This window comes from Haliotis asinina, chromosome 7, assembly GCF_037392515.1.
Source record: "Haliotis asinina isolate JCU_RB_2024 chromosome 7, JCU_Hal_asi_v2, whole genome shotgun sequence".
Classification (NCBI taxonomy): Eukaryota; Metazoa; Mollusca; class Gastropoda; order Lepetellida; family Haliotidae; genus Haliotis; species Haliotis asinina.
Window position 1 is genome coordinate 15126349 of NC_090286.1, and position 27630 is coordinate 15153978.

General features: G+C 38.8%; 1 protein-coding gene across 2 annotated transcripts in view; it reads left to right on the forward strand.

Annotated features, from left to right (window-relative positions):
- The window catches only part of LOC137291422 (inactive tyrosine-protein kinase transmembrane receptor ROR1-like), a 160076-nt gene that overhangs the window by 117652 nt on the left and 14794 nt on the right, over positions 1-27630 (forward strand). For both annotated transcript variants that reach the window (XM_067822755.1, XM_067822756.1), the window contains 3 exons: positions 18696-18885; positions 24787-24893; positions 27144-27237. In XM_067822755.1, coding sequence (XP_067678856.1) covers positions 18696-18885; positions 24787-24893; positions 27144-27237 — 391 coding nt within the window. The remainder of the gene's footprint in view (positions 1-18695; positions 18886-24786; positions 24894-27143; positions 27238-27630) is intronic.

Genomic DNA, 27630 nt, shown 5'->3' on the forward strand with positions numbered 1-27630 from the left:
ATCAGCTGATAGAATTTCATGTATAAGGGGTTTTATGTGGCTTTAAAATTATGCACATATATTTTTCATAAAATAATAAATGGTGACATTACACAGGTACATGTAAAACTTGAGTTTTTCCACTCTTTCTTAGGCTGCATAAAAGAAAAAACTGTTTCTCACGCTCTCTTTTTTCAAAGGGATTCATTTTTTAAGTTTTGATAGAGGAAAGTGAAGAGGGAGGAACACATTTGTATTTTATTTCTCTCAGAAATACAGCTTGGGAAGTGTTAAAGTGGGCAAGTGGATGCACAATGCGGCCAAGTCAAAATTATATTTTTTAAATGACAATAAAAATTTGTTATGCTCACAAATAAAAGTGACGCGTCAATGCCCGAAAAACATTTCACTTGTCCTATTTAGCCTAACATATTTTATGTAAATATGCAGATTATCTAGAACCCTGATAAAAGATCCTTTGTGTATCCTTGTTCACACCATACATTGCCAATATTTTAGAGGATGATAATGATCACTTAAGGTGGCTATTGCTGACAATCTTTATTTTGAATATTCTTCATCTCGGTCACCTCTTTTCCAAGTGGAGTGACATTTACTGGTACTGTTATTGTTTGTTACCCTATCTAACTCAATATCTCATGTTAGGTCCTTTCACTTCAACAAGACACACTTACATACATACTGATGGTTAAAGAAACACAACTGGCATTTGGCTCACTGTGAATGTCCTTGGTGAGCAAAAGACTCATTTTTGATTAAATTGTTCTTTGTATGTATATGACATTGGTATATTAGATTCAAGATGTATAATTCAAGCATAAAATTATTTATTTCAAGAAATCATTAATTTCCATCCAAATTCTTTTCTTTCCCATGAAAAGTTCTAGTTTACTGTAACAAAACTACCTTCATTGTAGCAGTGGGAGGTGTCCTGCTTCTTTTGACTATGGACAGTAAACTTTGTGCTGCTGTTGCTTTTGCTGCTACTGCTACTAGTCTACACATTTATTGAGTTATTCAGCTTCATTCAAGCAAATACTGTGATAAATTAAGTCACATCTATGTGAAAATTCTAAAGTGCAACAAAGAAGCAGCCTTAACAAGAATGTGTGAATCTTTCTCACGCATTAACAATAACAAGAGGAAATCTTGAAAGCAAAAAGATGGATGACTTTATTTGCATTCAGAATTGTTGGCTTTGTAGCTGAATGTTTTTGGTAGTGGGTATGTTTGCTGGTGGCACTTGAGGCCTGAATGTATGGGAGAGCTGTCCTTCTTGGCCTCATCCCCAATTCTGTTCATCCAACCAACTACATGTTCCAGCGCTGTAACCCACACAATATTCCTTTTCACAACCTTCCAATAATGTATTTATTTGTTACAGAAATAAATGTTAGTCCCTTGGTATTGTTCCCCTTATGGTGAGCCTAAGGAGCTGGTTTTGAATCTTATATTTGCACTGTACCCCAAGGAAAGCTCCCTATAAGAGTTTAACTATAACTGTGTGAACGCCCTGGCTAAGTAAACAGGCTCTTGTCACCTTTATAACTAATTCTATTAGAGTTCTGTGTATTTCTAAGTTTCAACATCAGGCTTGAAAGATGTGGCAATTTCTTTTATAGGAAGTAAGTTTTTGGGTCAGATGTGTGTATTTTATCATGGACACACTAATACTGGGCAATGTGTTATGTTAAATGCCCAGATAAATGCTAGTTGACACAGGTATGTATGTTTATGAGCTTCTACCTGGTCTAAAGTATTACGGGCTATATATTGCTCCCAAATCCTGAAATTCCTGCCACCTGTAAACACTTTCATCCTAAGAATTTCTGTCCTATAATGAACTGCCTCTCTTGATGTTTAGGCCAATTTAAGGTTACCAGGTCAAACTGATTTATATGATCAGTGAGAAGATTTCACTTATAGCTAACTGTATGTCTAAATATGTTATTTACTAGAGAATGTACATGTCCAAATGACACAATTAACGAAAATGATTTTCTATTTCCACCAAGTATGACTGACAAATCTGAGATATATTGATATCAAGCAAAATGATCTGGCAATTGAAGCTGGGTGGGGCTGGGAGGGGGAATGTTACAGGTGATCAGCGGACAAATGAAGCTGGATGGGCAATGTGGGATATAGTCTGAAAGCTTCAGATGAGCAGGAAATGTTTATTTCTAACTGGTTTAGATAGCTTTCAGCTGTCACTAAGCAACTGGCAAAGAGCAGCAGCAGTAGACATGCACAGCTACATCACTGCCTACCTCCATCTAGGACAGAGTAAGTAGACAGGACATTGCGGGTAGGAAGCTTTACACTGACACAGAGACATGAATATGCTTTGTGGTGTTATTCAGATGTTTTCTGCAGTGTCTCATGCCAGCTGCACTTAGCATGCCCTTTATATTATAACCTTTCTTTAACGGGGCGGTGGGATAGCCTAGTGGTTTAAACGTTTGCACATCACACCGATAACCCGGGTTTGATTCCCCACATGGGTACAATGTGTGAAGCCCATTTTCTGGTGTCCCCCACTGTGACATCCACATCCAAATTCAATCCAAATTCAACCCAAACAACTTGACATGCATCGAAATGACCAGGTATTCCCTGGGGATGAAAACAGACAAAGGACTAATCCTGACAGCCATCCATGCAGATGTGGTGGTCACATTAGGGGATGAGGTGCCTTCATTTGCCGCTGTTGCTGATCCATGTTCAGTAAGACCTTCAGCTGCAGCTTCAACTCACTACATGTCACACAGCAATTATGTTATGCATCTTGCAAAGTGTTGACAACAATTGAAGAAAGAATTTGGCATGACAAATGTTTCAACATGCTTGTTTCAAGAACTCCTGACTCACGATCAAGAATATTTCAGGTTTATCACCTCTCATGAGAATTAATTTTGTTCTGAAGCAGACCTCCCGGGCTTGTTGTTGAATGATCCTTCAGTCTACCAATTTCAACTAAACAACAGTCAGAGCAGGTATGTCTTCTAAGGTCTGAAAAAGAAGAAGTCTGTTCTGTCAGTGGGCAAGGTGATGGCTTTGTTTTTGAGGATTTCATAGGATTCCTACCACTAGACAACCCCTGGAAAAGTCAAACCATGAATAGTAATCATCATTATGCAAATCTGCTGTGCAGCTGTCAATTTCTGTATTTTGACGATCACTCTCTATATAAAATAAATCACAAAAATCAAATGTTCTTTTTACTAGACAACTGCTTGAAATAATATATATTAAGGCTAAATGTTGTTGGAAATTCATTGAAGGCATCAGATTGTTGTTCCAACAGGAACATTTTGTTGTCATGGCTTCAGTTCATTACCTTTGTTTTGAAGTCATTGAATAGCCTCCATATTCAATTGAACCAACACTGTGAGTTTTCCATCTTATTTGAAGAAAGATATGTCCAACAAGAATTTTGATATATTGTTCCCAGAAAAGGCTGTTTCCCCCAAAATAGGTGTACCAAATTATCCCCAAAGTTTCGTAACTGCAACAGGTTCAGCCTTGACGCGATACTGCGATTCATCGGTAAATATAAGCATTAACGTGCAAGTCATTACACAGAAACAGAGGCATTACCCAAATTAGCCGTCCAATGGTTAATTGCATGAATACAGTTCCTAGATGTCAGGAAATTTGTTCTTTGCTGTGTGTGAAATATCAAAGTGTGTTAAATGTGTGAAGTTTGTGACTACAGTGGCGTTGTATGATGAACAACCAGCCCTTCTGTCAGGTCTCTCAATCTAATGAGGAAAGGGACCAGCTTGTGCAATCTGCTTCACTTTGCTCACAAGCTTGCAAGGAACAAGAACATTCAGCAAACTGTTGAGTGATGGCAGCTACAGGGTAGGAGAGTTGTGTGTAAAATATCAACACATAGACAGACAGCTAACCAAGAACCCAGTTTTTCGGTGTGTGCATAGGCTCTTTTTTGAAAGGTTCAGATAAATACTAAACGATTAGGAACATATGTCATATTTTAGCGCTCAAATTTCTCCAATTTTTTACATTTTATAAACAATAAAACTCTCGTCAGTTTGAACTATGAAACTGCTTAAAACTATGACCGTTTTTTATGTTTTACAAGAAAAACATAATGAGAAATAAGTAGTTATATAAAAAATATTTGAAGTTGAAGATATAACTGAATTACTTTACCGACAAATTTACTTAAACAAAATTGTGTATCCTTTACAATGATGGCATGTACTTGATATTGCAAACATGTTAATCACTTTACTAACTGTGATATATCTAACCATTTCACCTCAGATAGTCTGTATAAACATGTACTCAAAGTTTGTTTATTTATGATGTCATCTGTAAACACAAACTGATAAAATCCCATCAAATATTTTGCTCTGGCTGGTTGACTGGGTTCAGGAAAGTTCCCCAATCAGTGAGGATAAGGGGCAGGGGTAATTGGCAGGTAATGTCCTCAGAATGCTCCTATATTTATGGTGGAAAAGGAAAGGAGCAAAAAAAATTTGCACTACAATTTCATGGTGATGTGAAACAGTTTTAGAAATATGGCATGTTGGCATGAGTGCCATGAGATTGCTGTCCCTGATATTGGGGAAACTTAGTGGCAGTTGTTTCAGTATGTACAGCCATGACCACACTTGATGTCAGTTCTCCCTCCCAGTGCTTCTCTTCATTTGAACTTGTGTAATCCTTTCATTTCAGCTACGATGACTGTTCCAGATGTTTCATTATGGTAGTACCATGTACAATAGAGATTGAAAACAGCCTTCTGTTGGGAACATTTGGGCTCCTATTAAATCCACTGTTCATGGTCTGATTGTTATTTTCATGCCCTGTAATTCTCATGAAAGGGAAGTATGTAAATGTTGTTATTAAGTGTGTGATGTTCCTACATCACCTAATTCTATAGAGATAAGGCGTGACTGTGTCTCCCTCTTCCCTCCTGCTGTTCATTTTGAAGCCTCCTTCATTAGCTGCAACCCAGTGTCAATCAATTAAAAAACAAAATGTCCTCCCACTTTGCTATAGATTCAAGAAATGTGGTTTGACATTGAGTGTGACCTGACACCATGACAGATTTGCTCCTCCCTTCACATGGCAGTAGCTTTGAGAGTTGAGCCAGGGGCACAGACATAACATGAAGAAACTGCTGGTATAATATGGACCTTGTGGCTGTGCTAGAGCAACTTCAGGTAGATATGGTGTGCCCTATGTCTCTGAGTGTCTGCACTGCAGATACATACTGACAGTAGTCATATGGTGATGAAGTTGTCTGAAGATACCCTTTACAACTTCACTGTCATTCAACTGGAGGAAATTGAAGGTTGGTCAATTTTGTTGGTCCTGAGTATGGGTAACATTTGGATCTGCCACATATTTTGTTCAAACATCATATAAAACTGCAGACTGGTGTTATTGGGCATAAGAAAGTTATACAGTGCTGATTACGTTCTTAATCAAGCTAATTAAACGAAGAGAGGATATAAGTTTTATGCTAACAAAAAACCCTAAAGACATTAATTATTAGTTAAGCTTAACATTTCTTGGCATGACAGGTTATCCTCAGCTGCAGTGATTTTGTAATTTTTTTATATTGTTTATATTCTGTTATTTTGCACTCCCCTATCAAAGTCTGTAATGGAAGTATAAATATTTATGCTTCTTGATATAAATACCAACAGTTTACCCTCAGCTAATTTACTAATGAGATGTAGTGGAATCTATTAGGAGGAAACACTCCAATGGCCTGTCTGAACCAAGGGTGTTTACTCTGTCTACAGTAGTCATACAGAAGAAGCCAAGTTCATACTGGTATACATGTCAGAAAGCAACCTCGTATTCCTGGTGTCTTCATCCTGCTCAATCCCTGTCTACAGGATCACCAGGGAATATCTCAATGTCTTAAAGGAGGCATATGATGGCTCTTATTATTCCAGTGAAGCTAAGAACACCCCAAAATAAATTTTGTGAATAATCCCTCAATGTTCACTGCAACGTGATGAGGCATGCACAGACTTCATACACTTTAAAAAGAGAACCTCAGTTTTCTTACTGCAATATGCAAGAGTCTGGACAACACTACTTTTTTATTTGTCAGTATGTCAGTGAGTGGTTACCGTTGTGCTTCACACAGCTTTAGGCATCCATACTCCAGCAATATTATGGCAGGAGACACCAGCAACTGGCTTTACACATGTCCAAGTAGAGAGGTATAAGTAACTAATGGTAAAATAACATATACAATTTCAAATGTGTGAAATGTTTTACCTGATTAATGGAGTTAAAATTGTGATGATGAGGAAAGTTAAAAACTAAGTAGTATAAGTATAATTAACACCTTAGGTGCTTGGAAAATTGAGCAGTAGTTATCAAACTTTGTTTAATCATTAATGAAGTTAAAACTTTTCTATAATAATTCCAAGGCAATTGATGTACACCTTCTACATTGAAGGATTCTGTCAGTACATCTGTAGTAGGATAGTTTTAGACGGAGTAATGGATGCTCTTAAACATTGCAGACTGGACCAGCTAGATTTTTGCAGCTCCCTTAGCGTTATGATTTTCATAAGGTAATGTTAATGCATGGTACTTATGAATATCTTACGCTAAGAGAGCTTCGAAAATCCCAGTCACAGGTCAAAAGTTGATAATGAGACACTTTTTGGAGAGCAGAGCAAGCATGGTTATTAGTTAGAATCAAGTGTGTAAAAAATGTTCAGGCTTTTGTAAGGTGGCAACAGTTTTATCAATCTAATCACAAAATGTTGAAACCAAGAACTTCTGCTTGACATTTTTGCTAGGGATTATTCCTTACTCTGGCATTAAGATGCTATTGTATCAAGTGTCCCATTGACTCTTCACTTCTTAGAGCAAGCATGCTGATCACAAGGGATCAAGATACTCTAATCATAAAAATTGAGTGTCTCAAACATCATGAATCATTTCATTCCATCAAGAAGTTCGAGGATATGAATACCAAGTTTGAAAGCCTGTGTTTTATGGTTGTGAGTCAGATGATCTAGGTGATCACAGTTGCTACATGTATCATAAGCCATAAGCAAGGCTACCCTACAGCAAACACACCTAATCCCTCTGATATTACATGAGCAGGAGATAATTTAAGCAAACATGGTAGACATGATGTGATACAAAAGATCAGGTAGCTGCAATCATGAAGTGGTTGCAGCAGCTTTGTATGGGATCAGAGTCAGAGGCAGGGTCAGTGTATTGCAGGTAGACTTTGCTACCCACACAATGCATAGCTCACACACATCCATTACCAATATCGCTGTACTTGTATGGCTGCCACTTAAAGGAGCATCCACAATCCTGAAATGCCCATATCTGGCTACAATCACACAAATGTGCTGGACAATTCACTTCATGATGAATGGCATCCTTGGAACAAGGAGTCCACAGATAGGCAGTAGTGATAGTGGGACACAAACACAGGCCTCCCTCTAATTGATTTGGGTTATCTTTAAACTTTGTTCTCCCAAGGATGAATGCTCATTGATATGGTTGCTGTAATGTGTCCTTAGGACACGAATGGTTCTGATTACATTTGCTAAACCAATCAATTTAAGAGGTGTTGCTTTTGCTTATTTTTTGTCAATGCCAAGTGCAACTTTAGGAAGTTAGGGAATATCTGTTTTGATAGCATTTAGCAGATATGTTCTGAAGATCTGCTACCATTTGTTTTTCTGAGTTGGGGTCAGAAATAATATTTTGGAAAGTTTTAAGACGTCCAGCATGCATTCAAACACTTACTTTTTGTGTGATATTGTTTTCAATGGAACAAATAATTTTGGTTCAATGAAATAACAATGTGTCCATGAAAGTTAAGTGAAGCTCATGTGGGCCAGGGTACTTGACAGAGTAAATATGGTGAATTGATAAAGTGATTTATGTTTCTGTACAAGCATGTGCAACATTGTTACTGCAAGTGTCAGTAGTCTAGCACAGCAACAGAGCCTGGTTAACCAGCACCTTGTTTCTCTAAGCAGCACCATGAAAAGGAGAGCTGTTCTGACAGATACTTCTTGATTAATGTTATAATCACTTGCAGTCATGTCATGCAAAAAATCATATGTCAAGATCTGGTATCTTTGTGAGTGGAAATACAATTGTACCCAGGAAATTGCATTGCTTTTCGCTGATTTTTATAAGCACCTGGAGGAACGAAATGGTATTATGCTCTCAGGTATTCACTGGACATCAGTGATGTCAGTTGAAATGATGTAGATGTGAATGCTTTACAGAGAAAGTTTGATTTCATATGCAATACTTCACACTATGGAAAAGGATGTGTACCCAAATTGTGGTACATTTTATTTCATTGTTACCCATGAAGGTCCCGGGGTAGAATTCGCCTTCAGCAACCCATGCTTGCCATAAAAGGCGACTATGCTTGTCGTAAGAGGCGACTAACAGGATCGGGTGGTCAGACTCGCTGACTTGGTTGACACATGTCATCAGTTCCCAGTTGCGCAGATCGATGCTCATGTTGTTTGGATTGTCTGGTCCAGACTCGATTTTTTACAGACCACCGCCATATGGCTGGAATATTGCTGAGTGAGGCTTAAAACTAAACCCACTCACTCACTCATTATTTCACTGTTCCATGTTACAAATACTTGTTACCCCCAAAACAATATCCTTTAATTTCAAATGTTGGTCAGTGCAGCATGTAGCATTTCCATTAGCCATATGGCACTGAACCATTTTAGAATTAGTCACACATACACCAACTGTAGTCCTACAGTCACACATACACCAACTGTAGCCCTAGTCACACATACACCACCTTCCAACTGTAGTCCTACAGTCAACCATACACCACCTTTTAACTGTAATCCTACAGTCACACATACACCACTATCCAACTGTAGTCCTATAGTCACACATACACCACCATCCAACTGTAGTCCCACAGTCGCACATACACCACCTTCCAACTGTAGTCCTATAGTCACACATACACCACTATCCAACTGTAGTCATATAGTCACACATACACCATCGTCCAACTGTAGTCCTACAGTCACACATACACCACCTTCCAACTGTAGTCCTACAGTCAACCATACACCACCTTTTAACTGTAATCCTACAGTCACACATACACCACTATCCAACTGTAGTCCTATAGTCACACATACACCACCATCCAACTGTAGTCCCACAGTCGCACATACACCACCTTCCAACTGTAGTCCTATAGTCACACATACACCACCTTCCAACTGTAGTCCTACAGTCACACATACACCACCATCCAACTGTAGTCATATAGTCACACATACACCACTATCCAACTGTAATCCTATAGTCACAAATACACCACCTTCCAACTGTAGTCATATAGTCACACATACACCACCTTCCAACTGTAGTCCTATAGTCACACATACACCAACGTCCAACTGTAATCCTATAGTCACACATACACCACCTTCCAACTGTAGTCCTACAGTCACACATACACCACCATCCAACTGTAGTCATATAGTCACACATACACCACTATCCAACTGTAATCCTATAGTCACAAATACACCACCTTCCAACTGTAGTCATATAGTCACACATACACCACCTTCCAACTGTAGTCCTATAGTCACACATACACCACCATCCAACTGTAGTCCCACAGTCACACATACACCACCTTCCAATTGTAGTCCACCAGTCAACCATACACCACCATCCAACTGTAGTCCTACAGTCACACATACACCACCATCCAACTGTAGTCCCACAGTCACACATACACCACCTTCCAACTGTAGTCCTACAGTCACACATACACCACCATCCAACTGTAGTCCTACAGTCACACATACACCACCGTCCAACTGTAGTCCTATAGGCACACATACAACACCATCCAACCGTAGTCCTACAGTCACACATACACCACCTTCCAACTGTAGTCCTACAGTCACACATACACCACCATCCAACTGTAGTCCTACAGTCACACATACACCACCATCCAACTGTAGTCCTATAGGCACACATACAACACCATCCAACCGTAGTCCTACAGTCACACATACACCACCTTCCAACTGTAGTCATATAGTCACACATACACCACCGTCCAACTGTAGTCCTACAGTCACACATACACCACTATCCAACTGTAATCCTACAGTCAGTAATGGCCGTACAGTAATTTCAAAGTTTTGACTGAGAACAAAGATGTTTGTGATAACTGTGTGAGTTTATTACCAGATGGTAGTCATTATCAAAATAGTAAAATGGTGTTGCTGAACAGAATCTGTAAATGATTCTAACCATTATCACTTGATTAATGAGCTAACCTCCACTGAGAAATACTGAATTAGAGTAGTGTTAATGTGGGGTTGACAGAATGATGAGATGTATCATTTATTGGTCATGTGTTCTTCGGAGTGAGTTTGACACTACCCATTAGTCACCCAGTCAAGTAATGCAAGCATGCTTATGAAGTTTGTTTCCTATTATTATGACAATCAGTATCAGCGTAATAGCATGAACATTCCTCAATATGTATTTTTCAACTAACATATTTTGGTTATTTTGGTTCTTATACATTAGATGAGGTGAGTGATTTCTGCTGGGTCATTAAACTATGAATTAGAGTGTAACACTATAACCTGGGATTTGCAGTTATGGAGACTTGACAGTCTTGTACATATATCAGATGACAGAGTAATTGTGACAACGAGACTGAAAACTGGCAATTACAGAGAGGTACTTGAAAGACCGGTCTTTTATCGTTTTCTGTGATGCATTATTCTGGGGTGACTCAAGAATTTGAATCTTTTAGTTAACATTGGGATGAAATCAAACCTAAAAAGTGGGATCATGTAGTCAACACATTCAGCTCCCAGCCTAGAATTAGGTCTACTTGTGTTTCAAGTAACTTCAGTGTTCTGATATAAAATAAATGGGTTACCCAAGTAGTGTACCCTGGAAACAATCTAGGGGTATGTCACGCAGGCGAAGACACCCATTCAGTGTGGCTGTGAGTTATGTTCATTACTCCATTTTCAACCAGGTGAAGCTAATCTAGCAAAATGGACAAATATTCAGGAAGACAGATGTTCAGATTTACTTGCGGTATTAATGTGGACAGGGTCTCCAAGCAAGAAATTACAAGACTCATGTAGTAAACAAGTCAAAGGTAGCTTTTGATGACAACGCCCACATTCACAAAGGCTGGCAATTGCTGCAGTTTATGAACCTTGTATGCTGAATCTGCAGCTATGGCCAGGTAGTGAGGGATGGCACAGGTGCTGTAGATAGATTTGGTGTTCTGGCCAGGTAGTGAGGGATGGCACAAGTGCTGTAGATAGATTTGGTGTTCTGGCCAGGTAGTGAGGGATGGCACAGGTGCTGTAGATAGATTTGGTGTTCTGGCCAGGTAGTGAGGGATGGCACAAGTGCTGTAGATAGATTTGGTGTTCTGGCCAGGTAGTGAGGGATGGCACAGGTGCTGTAGACTGATTTGGTGTTCTGGCCAGGTAGTGAGGGATGGCACAGGTGCTGTAGACTGATTTGGTGTTCTGGCCAGGTAGTGAGGGATGGCACAGGTGCTGTAGACTGATTTGGTGTTTTGGCCAGGTAGTGGGGAATGGCACAGTTGCTGTAGATAGATTTGGTGTTTTGGCCAGGTAGTGAGGAATGGCACAGTTGCTGTAGATAGATTTGGTGTTTTGGCCAGATAGTGAGGGATGACACAGGCCCTGTAGATTACATCCGATGTTCTGGCCAGATAGTGAGGGATGACACAGGCCCTGTAGATTACATCCAACGTTCTGGCTAGATAGTGAGGGATGACACAGACCCTGTAGATTACATCCGATGTTCTGGCCAGATAGTGAGGGATGACACAGGCCCTGTAGATTACATTCAATGTTCTGGCCAGATAGTGAGGGATGACACAGGCCCTGTAGATTACATCCGATGTTCTGGCCAGATAGTGAGGGCTGACACAGGCCCTGTAGATTACATCCGATGTTCTGGCCAGATAGTGAGGGATGACACAGGCCCTGTAGATTACATCCAACGTTCTGGCTAGATAGTGAGGGATGACACAGACCCTGTAGATTACATCCGATGTTCTGGCCAGATAGTGAGGGCTGACACAGGCCCTGTAGATTACATTCAATGTTCTGGCCAGATAGTGAGGGATGACACAGGCCCTGTAGATTACATCCGATGTTCTGGCCAGAGAGTGAGGGATGACACAGGCCCTGTAGATTACATCTGGTGCTCTGGTCAGGTAGTGAAGGATTGGTCATGTTCTGAAGGATCGCAGGGGTCAATTTCTGTATGTGTAATGTAGGTCAAGTAGCCAGAGATGAAATAACTGTTTTCATTCAGTATTGTCACTGAGAAACTTATGAAGTATATCCTCTGTTTCTTCATGAATAGTTAGAATCAGTAAATAGTTTTGAAATGATTTTTGAGTTGAAGTGCGTGTTTGCTCCCCTGTCTGTTTCAATAGACAGCTGAGGCCATCAGGGAGCTGCAAAAATAGCAGGAGAAATCCTGGGTGATCAGTCTGCAGCCACTTCCTTATTGAACACTTTGATGTCAGACCATCACATTTCTTACAGGTTTCCAGTTTGTTTGTGCAGTTGTGAATTATTTCCAGTAGGTACTGGATTTTCAGGCCAGACTTGGACCATGTGATATCGATATAAGGCTGTGGCTCCCTGTATCCACACAATGTAAAACATTACATCTACTGTTACTATAGCAGCAATGTGGTCATATAATCAGTTGCTTAATTCACTCTTCCTGGTTTCATTTGATATTACCTGGGTATACTTACACATTAAAAACAGCAAAATATGGCATCCCTAGGTAGCAGTTACTGATGGGATTGTGAGAAGTATTTTTGAAGTAAATACCAAGCATACTCATAAAAACAGAAATTAGAGACGTTTATAAACATTTTCTGACATCACCAAATAAATTCACTTGATAGAGGTAATGTTTTGTGGTTATGTTTCTAGTTGCGTCTTAGTCAGTCTCTAAATTTTTCCTATAGTGAAAGAGATAGGAACCTGTTGTATGGCTTGGCAGGTGCCCCCACCTATCAGGAACTATCATTGCTTATCACTGCTGTATGCCTTTCCCCTAGCAGTGTGACTGGATGAGCCCAGAGGCTGTCTGAGTGATGGCCCTACCTCCCTCCTCCTCTTGAAATTACCAGCCTCTATGCGCAGTGGGGGACAGACAGCAGCCATGCTTGGCTTTTCATCTTGGCCTGCCTCAAAAGCACAAGCATACAGCTTCTTCCATGATACCAGCCACACTGACAATATGAAACATCAGAAATGACCCATCATAATTGCCGTAATATATGTCATTGTAAATCTTAAATTAACATCTTACAATCATTAATCTGCAATGGTACACCCGACAAAGAATTAGATAATACACAAATGTAACTGAAATCTACTCTTTTAAAGTTTTATTTCAGTTGTTTTCAAAACACAGTTCCTGGGTTTTGTTGACTTCCTATCTCATAACCAGAGAGCGATTCAGAACTTGCATGTCTCTGAAATAAAGTCATTCATGTTCCTTCCATGATACCAGCATATCAATATGTGAGAGATGTCTGCGAGTTTGCTGGTCTCTCCTACTAGGTGATCAACTTTATTGGTCAGTGGTGTCATCAGACAGCAATGTATGTGTTACCCTAGCAGTGTGAAGGTCAGGCAGATGTAAACACCTTCCATACACACAGTAATCTCTGCCAAACTACCCAGCTAATACACAGGGATCAGGGAGTTTCATGGAATTTGATAACATGCCTGTATGTTGTTTGCCTTCCCTATGACATTTTACTCAAAATTAAACCTGCACATTGTTGTGAGGATGTGCTTTTCTCACCAAAACCTGATAATGAGTACAAAGAACAAGAGATGCTGCTGGCAGTTTACTTTGTAACAACTGCAGATAAAGGTTGACTTGCCTGAAAGATTTGAACTCTGCATGTAAAACAGGAATTAGAGACGAACAACCTACTCCTCAGTCAGTGACAATCACAGGCATCACCTGTTGAGTGATGGAAAAGAGGTTGTAATGTGGTCTAAGAGTAAAACTGCCGAAGAAACTTAAGGTGAATCATGTAGGATGGACACAGACCTGTTGGGGGAGTTGGCTGTGCTCTCAAGAACATCCAGCAAACATGACATTATCATTGGCATTCCTTTTATCCTACGAATACCTTGCTATTAAGAAAGAATCAGAGTGGTGTTGTTATAGTGTCTACTTCAGGACAGCCATGTCCAAATGTTTCTACAGACCAAAAACTATGTGGCCAGGCTATATGATATTTAGTTATTATTATTCAATGTACAATCTTGATCTTTATCACTACCGCAGAGTACATTGTTTTGTCAGCTACCTTGTTAATTACAGTAAATGACATTTATGGCCTTTATTGGTCATCCCCCTTGGCTGTGTCTGTCATCACAACAACTGTAGAAGGAAGTACTGTTGTTTCTCTAGTTGTCCATTGTTGAATCGTTGCTTGTCCATTGTTGTTAAAAACTGTATATATATGTATGCTCACATCTAGACGTGAGAGATGAGACGTGAGATGTGAGTTTGGAGACCGGCTTTCCGACTGTCTTTGTGGGGACGACCGCGAGCAGGATTATGCCGCTCGTATTCATTCATCATTTCGTCAACGTGCACAGTAGAATCATGTTTTTTCATCTTTATTTTGTCTTCATTGTGATGTCATCTTGTGTCTATTCCAAGTTAGTGGCTGTTACAGCAATATCTAATGAGCGTTTGTTGTTATCCACCACTTGAGGATTAAATATTTAAATAGTTATTATTATAAGAATCCAACATTTTATAAATTTATAAATCATATGTCAATGCAGTGTAAATCTACCCTTTGTCAATTATCAAAGTATATAATATTTGCTTTGTAGCACAGAATGTCACTTAGACATGTGTGACATTTATTATTTATGTTCGTCCTGCAGCAGCATTCATTATGTATTGTAGATTGTATGTTTATTGGGCCTGTGCCCTTTAAACTTCATGGATAATACATGGTGTCCACAGACTGTAGTCTGCATTTATGTATGATCGGACTGTTACATAAGGACTTAAATCAATCTTGCGCAAGTGTCTCAGTTGTGGTCACACAAGAAGTATAGGTTCAGTATGTTCTGTTTCACACCTTTCAGGAATACTGCATTTCATACCGTGCCGGAATCACCTGTACAGATTGACAAAACAATTGAAAATACAGTCAAACACTGTTTACTCGGACCCCACACATCCAGAAACCCCGCCTTCTGGACGATTTTTATGTGAAACAAAACTTGCGTTCATTAATTGTACTCGATTAACCAGACCCCGCGCTTCCGGACCCAGACGGCAGATTTTCAAACCATTCCCATATATTTCCATTGAAAAATGATCCGGAGAGATGTGTGCAACATGCATGTGTATGTGTCTCATCAATACCTTTTACCACACACCTATATGATTTCATTCTTAATCTATCGTAAGGCATTTGGTGTGAATTGATTAATTAGCCATCAAAACACTAGTGACGTGTGTTACTCATTAGGATTTGGCGCGTGTGAGAACATCTCATCAGTAATAAAAACACATGTTAAGTAGGATTAAGGTAAACTACACTGTAATTGTATTGTATATAACACTTATAAATCGACCCCTGCTATTTGTCGCGAAGCAAATTAAAAATAGCCTCCCACATGATCTAAGTCATGTGATCCCGTCCGGATGTTTGCATAAGTTCGATGCGAAGTCATATGTTTTTAGGGCATTTATAATTAAAAACAAACGCTACATGATCACATCCCAGACAACCTGACAAATGGTAACTTGTGTTCCGCCTTCCATGTATTATCGGTACACTTATATATAATGATGATTCACTGTTATTACTATTGACTGTTGATTTATTGATATACGTACATGAACATGTTTTGCTTGTCTGATCCAGTTAACAGGACATCTGGCTATCCGGACAATTTTTAACTAAAAACAAAACATCTGGATAAACAGGGTTCAAAATGCAAATGTTGAGTATTGGCATCTCCTGTCTTACCATGGAGAATTTCTGTACTCAAACACCTGTATGTATAATAAACATATAATGGGACATGACTTGTTTGACAGTTCTGATTACAAGGCCTGCAATCCTGTGTAGAAATAACCTTGTTCTTAAACACCATTCTTAATGCCTTCATCTGATGGGCTTGTGTCTTTTCTGGCTTGAGCTAATGGAACAGGATTCACTAGGTCTCCACCAATGTTGACTTTAGAAACCAGACTCTGCATTGTTGCTACAAGCAGCCTCCATTACCACAGTGCAGCAATTCCTCAACTGTCATTAAAACAGTATACATATTTGTTACACCCATACTTGAAAAATGTAGTGATATAGTGATGTCCATCTGTTAGACCTTCCACTGTCGAACACACCTCCATACTGTTTCATATTTCCTGTCTTAACCTGCTACATGGATCTGCTTAGAAAGTGGTGCCTTATGTTTGGTTTGGGAATTTTGTTATGATGTTCTAATTTTTCACAAAATAAAAATGAAGGATTTTTTTTTTTCAAATACCTGCTATACAGATCAGTCTAGAAGTAATGTAATTGATGATTGACTCTGTAATTGATTCTGTTTTTGTTTTGTTTTTGTTTCTTTCTTCTTTTTTTTGGGAGGGGGGGGGAAATGATAGGTTGGACTGAAAATCAGGGATGCAAATTTCTGAAAGCAGAACTAAAAAAACTATGAAATATTTCTTGATGAAAAGTACTGGTTCCGTGCAGGTAAGTCTAGCGGTGAAGTGGTGCCTTTTGATGTTTTTGATTTTTGTTTTATTTATGTATTCTCCAGGTGGGGCTGTTGTATAAAGGTGTTAGTGGCATAGTGATTTACTGAAATTCAAGTGTTACAGTTATCAATGAGTATGATTTCTCAATGTTCTCTGTACTTAATGTGCATTAATTTGGTATGTCTAGAGAACAAGTGAATGTCATGCGCGACCAGCTTGTTTTATCTGTATGTGTAACTTGTGCAATGTGTAGCATCCTGTGCCTTGCCTTGCCTTGCCAGGCCTGTCTCCAGAGATGTGTGGGCACCATGTGGCAGGAGATGATCAGAGACTTTGTACCTGCTCAGGGGATTTAGTTAGATTACTGCCAACAGTGATGCACACAAGCTGCTCACATGCATCCTTGCCCTTGTGGTTTCAGTGTCCAACGGTCTCCAAACATTTGGGTATGTGTGGAGGAAGTTTACAATACAGCAGCAGTCCATCAGGCTGATGTCAGCAGCATGGATGGCACTGGTCATGCCAGTCTGACCTTTCCTGGGCTGCCTCCCAACCTCTCTGACCATGTGCATCTTGAGCTGCTTCTCTCTGCCAGTCACACCACTATTAATGTGTGTTGCTGAAGTAATTAACTCTCAGCCACATGCTGGGACCATGACTAGTGTCCAGCCTTGTTATTTGTTCCAACAAAGCAGGTGACAAGACTTACATGAAAGAGCTTGTAATGTCTCACAGGCTATCTAGGGTCTGTAAGAAGAGCACTAAAACTACCAGTAGCCAATACATGACTAAACACAAGCAATAGAATAGCATGTCATACAATTTTTGATAAGCATATACACTTTGACAGTTTGAATATTGTAAGAAGATTATTACCAGAGTGTACCAGAGAGTCTGTGATAGGCAAGAAGGAGGTGAATAGTGGTGCAGACAGCCTAAAACAGAGACTCTAAGCTACGCAGTTCACATGCTGGTAACATTGCAGCTTCCATAACCAAGCATCGGGTACTCCTGGCATTTGAACTTTGCTTTGTATGGACATTCCACTCAATTAGTGGCAGAATACCTATTGTGTTTGGTGTTAGCACACAGGAGTTGATACACAGGCTACTGGGAGCCCTTCCACATGGGAAGATGCTCACTGTTTTACCTTTCCTTCCTTATGCACAAAGAGAAAAAAAACAAAGTTGACACAGAGTTTTTTGGCTGTTCCAGCTGTCTGGTATTTGATTTAATTGGTCTTGCTATTGTTGGTGTATACATCAACAAACAGAGACTTGCAGTAAATGTCATCACATTTGGTCCTGTAGATGCTGCTACATCACCCCATGGGATGGGAGCTACAAATTACACAATATTTGCTTGTGCAAACCAAATTTGATTTTGGATTACAAATGTTCATTTCATGTAGGATTTCCTCTTTCACATTTGCTATGTGCAGGTGATGATCACAGCGTTTTAAATGAGGTCTGTCTAAACACTGTGGTGTATTTGTAGAAAGAGGTGATTGTAGGCATGGGTTTATATGACTGGTCATTTCTGTTAATTCAGCAGGATATGATACAGCTCATTATTATGCTTGATATTGCTGCAGCCTGCACAACATACCCACCAGCAGCTCCAGCACCAATACACAAGTCATGGTCTGCTGACATTACCTAAACACAGTGGCTCGCATTTCATATGGTGTACAGAAAATAACACTGCTCTTTAGGAGGTACCACTGTGGCAGTGCAGTGGCTACATTGCATGTCAAAGACATTGATTTGAGATAATTATTATTTGACATTAATTTATGATGTTGTTCGAGTTGTGTATGACTCAGTGGAGATTTTCTTTTTTCTTTCCAGGCCAGGGCCATGTGCAGCTGGACATAGAGATGCGTAATGTAACCAAGTATAAAGGCCAGTCTGTACGTTTGAGATGTGAGATCACTGGCTACCCAATACCTAAATATACATGGTACAAGAACGATGCACCAATCAATGATAATGATGAAAAAGGGCGCTTCAACGTGCGCAGAACAGCATGGGGAAACAGGTATGGTCAGCTTGCAAATATTCCACTATTCATGGAAAGTATATCCTCAGTAAGAAATATGCCAACATAAGTTTCACTCTCAACAGTACCATAGAAATGTATGTTGGATATAATTCTTCTCAAGACAGTCAAAAACCATCGCTGTTGAAGACTGAACATGTATTGGGCATATGTTTGCTTTGCTTCAAGAGGTTGGTTTTGTTTGCCTGGGAAGATGATGTGATTGACTGCAATTTCCCATCATGTCATACATGGAAACCTAAAGCTGCCCTAAGTTAATATCACTACCATTAATCCTAATGCTGTGTACTCATCAGAAATGGGAAAGTGAATTTAATTAAGTTTGTTGATAGTGCAAGACATGTTCTGCACTTACTCATTGTATATAAATCATGGATGACAATTAAGAAAGGGCTCTTTGGCACTCTTGCCATCTCTGATAGGTGCACTGATAGTATTGGAGAAAACATTCCTGATACAGTTAAGAGCCAGCTTGCACATAACTCTCCAATAGCCAGATCTTTTTGGGCTGCACATGGCTCACTGGCCATTTCATGTGTCCAATGTACCCCAGTGGTAATTTGCCTTGCTTTGTGCCAGACTATTAGGTGTGTTTACAAGCAATGAGATGCGTTTGTTCAGACTGGATATACTAAGTAGAGATTAACCATGTAGTGTAGAGTAGGGAGCAGTACAGATGGCTTGCCTGCAAGCCAGTGAAGGAACAAGTCATAATATTTAGTGTTTCTCTTAACCTGTGTGATGACATCCCCTGTGCAGGGCTTGTCTCGCAGGCCAGTTGGTGTACTGAAGCAGTCAGTCCCACTTCATCGATAGACACTTCTTTAAAACCATAACATCAATGCTTCATGCATTTAAGAAGTATATACAAATATGCAAATACAACCAAAAACATTATGTAGGGCTTCCTGCCGTTAGAATATATCCTGGCATCCTGGTGAGTAAACTTGAAGATATTTATGGGAGATGGTCTAAATTGTTTGGGAAAATTGTCCTGTCCTCATGCCAGGATATTTATTAAGTCAGCATTTTTCAATTAAAGCATTGCTTGAAAGTATCATAAATAATTGTGGTGCAGTCTGTGCTTCCTCTCGGATGTTTCACAGATGGGATAATCTGCCGGTTTGTCTTCCGATTGACATTCTTCACCTTGTTCAATCAAATTAAAGCTTGCTCTACTCGACCAAAAGGCTTGTATCATATAGTACTGGAAGTTAATTACTGGTCGCCATGAAAAATGTTGCCATTACCTCTAACTGCCTGCGCTTAAGTTTACCAGGTCCTGTCTCATTCTGATTGTGCAATAATTAATTTCAGCAGAGTTGTTGATTCTTTGTCAAACACAGACTTGACAGTTTACATGCTAATGGTTGGCTGACAACAAAGCCTGCTTTAGTTAGATCTTCATCTCCACCGGCTTCCTCGCCCAAATGGCCACAACTCTTTGCCACTTATGAAGGAGATGAATTGCAACTTAGTGTCACTGCCAATTCAGAATAAATAAACTTTTTGAGTGTTAAGTTTTGTTCTTGTAACATTTCCTTTTTTTTCATTTTAATTAAAGAAGTGATGTATATGAATCTGGTATGTCTCACAGGAAGGGTACTTCCTCTGAGAATCAGGAATATGCTGCTGTTGTAGCTGACTGCTGACTTCAGTCATATAAATGGCTTCTCTTTGTGCGTAATAATCTTTTTCATTTTATGAAGAAGGATCAGTTTTGGGTAAACTGGGAGCATGCAATTACACTGACTTTGATCTCAATGTAAGTCTTTACTGTGATGAAAATCATCTCACCAGAATTAAATTACTGAATGGTTAGCTTGTCCAGAAACAGTTCACAGCAAGTTGCCTCCATATCGAGAATGTCAAGCAGTATAATTTCATGAGAGTGGTATTTCTGAAGTAGAATGCTCCAGAGGCAAACAGAGCTGATGAATATGTTTCAAACCTAGCTGAATATTTCTTCTCCTCCACAGGGACTGCACTGAAAATGTGCCTAATTTATAATGGTTTACAGACGTCCTAGTTACAGCTAAGAGGTCAAAACTTTGCTTTGGTCTGTATCAGTTATGTCATTTAAAAACTTAAAATATCTCCAGCAGTGTGGATGAATTGGTAAAAAATGCATCAGAAGTTATACATGTCTGATAGAGGAGGTCTTGGAAGCTGCTCAAAGCATGCCTATGGCCAGTGATTGCAAGGATGCTGTAGCTAAAGCTGGATATAGTCAGTATGGTCAGAATCCTGCCACTAGAATAAACACCCAAGTATTAGTCATAACGATATCTGTAATTAATTGTATCAGGAGATCATCTGCCCATGCAAACATTACTTTTATATATCATGGTTTAAACATAACTTGATGAGAAACATTTTGTTGAGATAGTAACTTTAGTTTTACATTGCTTTTAGCAGTATTTAAGAGATATCACACTGGGGGACACCAGAAATGGGCTTCACACATTGTACGCATTTGTTGAATCAAACCCGGTTCTTTGGTGTGACAAGCGATCATTTGTTCTACCCTACCCCCTTGTTGAGATAGAATGTTTCAGATAAGATGTCTCAGTTATTAAGATGTAAGTATACCCTCACTGTTCTTGTGATCCTCTCTTTCATTGTATGGTATATCCATTTCTAAAGCTTGTCCTCCACGAAACAACAAGACTTTTGAAACTAAAACTAGTGATGGCACCTCTATACATCAGACCAGAATTGTTTTTCTTTGCATATGCATTGCTCATAAATTTAATTAGTGACTTTAATTATTCTTTTTTAACTTTTCCTTTTGAAAGACCTGACTGTGATGTTGGTATTCATTGCCATTTTTAATTTAAAGGTTTGATGTATTTCAGCAAAATTCAGCCTATATATTGCTCTTCATCTCATCAGGTGCTATTTGATAGTTTGAGAATTTGCAAGATTTAAATGTGGTATTTTGGCTGGGAAAACACAAAACTGATCTTCAGAATTTTAATGAACTCCTCTTCACTATCAACTACATGGAACTAGTCATGAAAATAATAGTTCAGCTCGCCAAGGCACTCCATTTCTATCTGATCTAGAGTCTAATCTCTAGTACCATGTAGTCATATTTGATAATGAACATGTAGCTGTTTATTGAATACACAATACACTGTTTTGGCAAGGAGTACCTACACCTGATATTCAAATAGGTAACAGTGCTGTTTGTAGGGGTCAAAATCATGCAGGAAGTTCAAGATTATTGGGGGGCCTTCCCCTGGCTTCCTGCTAGTTGTGTTCATCCCAGCTGAGGGCATCTTTCAACAAGCTATCTGTCGCCTTCAAGAAGTCTAGAAAGATGAGGCTGCCAAGAAAATGGTGAATGGTATTTCATCTTCCAGCTGAGACCACATCCAGCGTACAGTGACAAATCCGGTCATATCTATTGATCGTTCATGGTAGATTTCATAGTCAGAAGACAGCAATGTAATCACTATTTGATTCTTCCCTGGCGGCCATATCTGCCAAGACAGTAACTGAAACAACTGCTGAGTTAACCAGTACTAGTGGCCACAGCACAATAGCCAGGACCAGCTTTTAGGGAGCGAAACATCCTGTTCACCTCAAAAGTATCAGACATGTGCCAAACCATCTAATCACAGTAGGCTACTGTACAGAAAACACAAAGGTCTAGCCAGTCAAGTCAGTGGCCATTACCAGGAAATCATGGTCACCACACAGATCACTCATGCCACACATCAGGTATTGTCAGCATCGAGGACAACGGTTGTAGTGAAGGCAGTCACAAACAAGACATCGAGGAATTGTTGCATATGTATGGGAGATCTTCAGCTGCAAAGTGAACTTCAAAACAGATTTTTCAAACCCGATGCTTGCTGAAGACTTGAGCACAATAACAGTCAGATAGCCACTAAACTTTATTGCCAAGAAGTAATGTCACAAAAAAGGATTCACATTACTATCAGAGGAGAAAGTAAAACTGGAAGCAATGTCAGCAAAGGAAATCTAAAGGCTCTATGCCCAAAGTGACGTCTTAACCAGAAGTTGTATGACAATGACATAAAAGACATTGCCTTAAACTTATCAACCATGATGTCCATTGTTCATGTTTACTTAAACAGTTTTGACATAGTCTCAAGGGAGGGATGGTTCATTTCTGGGCATAACTTGAAAAGTGATTGGCATATTTCTACAAAATGTGGCATATGCATTTCTCATCGGTGATATTAATGCCTTTGCTATTTTTTTTAAATTCTGTTTTGTTATGTTTACATAGCAACAATTTTGACTCTGGAAGCTGCTCTAAGCATCATTATTGAACCATAACTCTCAAACAAATGATGATGTTTGTGTGCAATTTTCCTTAAGTTTTCAGGTGACCAGAGAATTGATTTCCTTGTTCCTATATTAAATGCCTATTCGATATACCTTGCTGACATCAAAGAGAAACAAAACTAGATTATGGTAGATAGGCAGTGCTATGACAAACTGCAGTGTCTTACATGTCTCTTTGATTACACTGGCTTGCAGATAACCCACAGATAGCAGAACAACAAACAATGGACACTATAGGAGTTTAAAGATGGTTTATTGAGGGAAGATGTATTGTCACTTCCCCTGTAACTAGCCAGGATCAACAATTTTATCACCAAGCACATTCATTGTTGAAGCAAACTCCAGCAAAGACTTCCACAGGTCACGTTTCATCATCACTCTTCCCTTTTGAAAACTCCCCTTGACAGAAAATTGATAAGTTTTGGGTTTAAATTCACACTTATAAAAACCACATGTCATTTGTTATCAGCCCTGGTGATAAGATAGAATGTTCGCCATAGGAAGGAGACTTCATACAAAGTGGAATTACTTTTATCTTGTGGCATGGTCCATGATCATAAAACAAAGAGCATTCCAAACAGAATTTCAGTATCCTTTAAATTTACTCAAAGTACATATTTTCCTGGATGGTTGATATTGCTTTTTGAAATTACACATGTTCCAAAAGTTATGACTAGTACACACTAATACTGTGTATTTAGTAATGATATGTCCTGGATTTTGAAAACACTTTTATAACCATATTTATCATCCCATTTCCTGTCCCAAACTATGGCTGATGAAGTGCAGGAGTCATTATAAATACAGATGGATATTTGATATGGAAACTAAAATGTATTTATGAAGGAAACTAATAAGCATGAGGCCCTAAGTGGGGCTAGTTGGTGTGCTGCAAGCTGAGCTAGGGTAGAGACCAAGGGTAGGGGACTAGGAGGTTACTGCAAGTGCACAGACCAATAAGGCAGGTGGATCCACCAGACTAGAGTAAACACAGCCTGTCTCCACACACAGGGTAGTTGGATGCAGCCGCCATCCACAGTCTCACTGTTGTGTGCAGCACCAATGATATTTTCCACACAACCAATGTTGTTTCACCTGCAAATTGTTTACCCTCAATTAAGCTGGGGTGTGCGCAGTGTAATAACATATCGCTTCACAGCTTTTTCCAAGTGAAATTCCTTTAATTCTCAGACTGGAATGATCTTGGCCTGATGCTGTAAAACCAGTATTAATTTCAAACATTTACCCAAGTGAGAATAATGTTTGAATGGGTTACCATTCCAGGAATCCACTGTGCACTACTATCTAGTGTTGCCACTGCAAGTTCACGTTCTTTTTAGTGATGGTATCAGACCACAGAAACACAAACAACTCCGTCAGTCATTTTAGCAATTACATTTTGTGCAAGTAAAATACTGGTTGATACCATAGCAAGCAGTGTCACCATTTTGGTGAAAGCTTAGTTAATGCAACCCTTAGTAAGTAATCTACAGCAATATTCACTATCTCTTAATTGTAGGCCAGAAAAGTTACACTGAGATGTCTGTGATTTTTCAGACTGCGCATTTCAAACCTGGACACAACAGATACTGGCTTCTACACATGCAAAGCATCAAACAGCTTTGGACAAGAAGAGACGACTGGCGTTCTTTCTGTTCGCAATGGTATGTATATCAGCTACTTTGGCTTTTGCATCTGAAGTCACATGTACACAATCATTTATTGTCACATATTTTCCATATGTACTACTAAATAAATGGTAAGTTATCAAATGTCATTTGATTGGCTAAGGAAATGTTTTTGTGTTAATGCTTCCACTAAAAAGAAATATTATGACATGAACACTCACAGACTACTTACCAAACTGATTGGCTGATGATAGAAGGGGCAGGATGTATATTGCATCATTCTGTTGAATGACATGACTCGGTCAGAAATGGTATACCACTGTATATTCATACTGTGGTATATTGTTTTGGGTTCAGTACACCGCATTCACTTATGGTATGGTCAGTTTTCCTACTGAAAATATGATCTTACTCTCCTCATGCACATTACTTTTGGAATGTCATCATAAATATTTAATTCTAGATGACATGCTCATGTACCTTCTGTTTCTGACATTTGTGTACTGCTGTTGTCAATAACTCAAGCTATTTCCATTGGATGAATGAGATCATGTAAAGGCACTGTTGTTTGGGCCTCCAAACTCTAAAGTTCAAGAAGATTTCTTCTCAGAACTTTAACCAAACAGACACTGCCTTTCTACTACAAATGTTTATCCTATCAAATTTTATCATTAATGATCCGAACTGAATTGTGCTGGACTAAGAGCTGTGTACTGTGATACATACTAACTCTTGCACCCCTAGATATATCGAATTGGGTGATGGTTGATAGGGCAGGGCAGTTATTGCATTAAATGATGTAACTGATGTCATGTCATTTGTTTTTGTTACTAGTAAACTATCTGTGAACTTTTTACTTATGCATGATCATTGACACTTTGCATGTATTTATATTTTTTGGTATGCTTATACTTTCATATAGGGCAGTGCTCCAATATGCCTTTTCTTTCGTTTAATACATTATGATTTCTTACAAAATCCATATTTTGTATAACAGTTTTTGCCAAAGAAATGCTTTACCCATATCTTATCATTACCTGTAATGTTTTTTTTAACTAAAGTATTTAATGCCACCAGTTTCATTTAATTAATACACTGAACATACACAGTCCGTTACAGAAACATCCACCAAGATTTGTCAAAAGAATGTCGTTTCTGTCTTCAGCTATGGTATTTTTTCTCTGGTATCAGAATAAACAGAATGGCATGAAGATTCTGGAATCAACCAGGAAATGATGAACACATTAATGAATCAGAGCTACCTGTATAAAATTCATACTTTATACCTTTGTATCCTGCAGTAATATATACAAGAACAGCAAGTACTGTAATTTGGAAATTGTATCGAAAATCATTACATGGCATTTCATTGGCTAACCAAAGAATGTATTTTGTATTTGAACGTCCATGAACACCACTAGGCCAGGCCATGATTAAAACAGCAGTCTGTCTGTTATTGGATTTATTCATAAGAAATTTACACACCAGATTGTTGGGCCAATGTCCCCTTAAACACACAAAACAATATTTGAGTATATACTTAAATAAACTTTGCTCCATTATGGTAACGTACAAAGCTAGCAAGTTTCATTGGTAGTTGGAAAATAAATCTTTTGATACATGGGTGCCAAGTGTTGTATTTTATGTTTTTTCAATTATACATAATGACAACTTCTACCATATATAAGAACAGACAGCTATCATTTGGTTTGTGTAAATAACATCCACATTTGAACAAAAATCCACAAAAATCTAACCATGTTGAGGTGCAAATCAAACAACTTATAAGTCTTTGGTGGAAAGGAATGTGTCTGTTTTAGTGCTTTCATTTGGCTTCAGTGCTGGAAACTGGGTGAAGGAATAAAAACCATTCATATTTTAAATATCCGATAACCCATCAGATCAGATTGTCTAGATAAAGTGTAGAATATTCTGTATATGATATATCATCATGGTATGTAGCGGCAAAAAGCAGACTAATCTCACAGTGGATACTGTATACATGTTGGTTGCCTCTTGTTGGTTTTAACAAAGTATAGGTGCATTGCTGTTGTATTGCCATTTGTATGGTTCCCTTCATGTCATCATTTTTAGGCTAATCATACAGTACATATTTAGATGCAAATATACCAAATACAAATTTTGCTTAGTGTACCGAAATCAGCCTTTCCTCTGTCCATGAAGAACACATGTTGACATCAGAGAGGAACTATTAAGTTCTATTGTACTGACCACTGCATTGCAGCCCATAGCAGTGTGGTTGAGTAATGCTGTGGTGTCTTACAGAACCTGCACCAGACTCTCCAAGTTCGGGTGGGAAGAACCCAGGCAAGCCAAGTGATGTGGACTTCAAGGCAGAATTCCCTGGCGATGGCGATGAGTAAGTTCTCAACAACCTACAGTGTTTTCAAAGAAAGTTTACTCTATTTAGATAACTGCTTTGTAGTGATCAATAAATACCCTGCCACAATTAAGATGAACGTTTGAATAGAAAATAAAAAGTCATCTTTTCCTTCTTTGTAGCCCAAAAGTATATGTTTATATTTATTTATAAACTCAAGGAAACATGTTGGGAAATAAATATTGTTTTTAATGACATAATGGGCATGTTTCATGGTAATGTTCATGGAAGATAAAGACAAAAACTGGCAAATACAGATGGACTTTTTTATTTCTTTATTATTTTTTTTTATATTGAGTGGGGATTATTCAAGCAATATGAAAACTGTACAGTTACAATTACTTGAAAGACAGCCCCAGAGTGTCAGCTCCA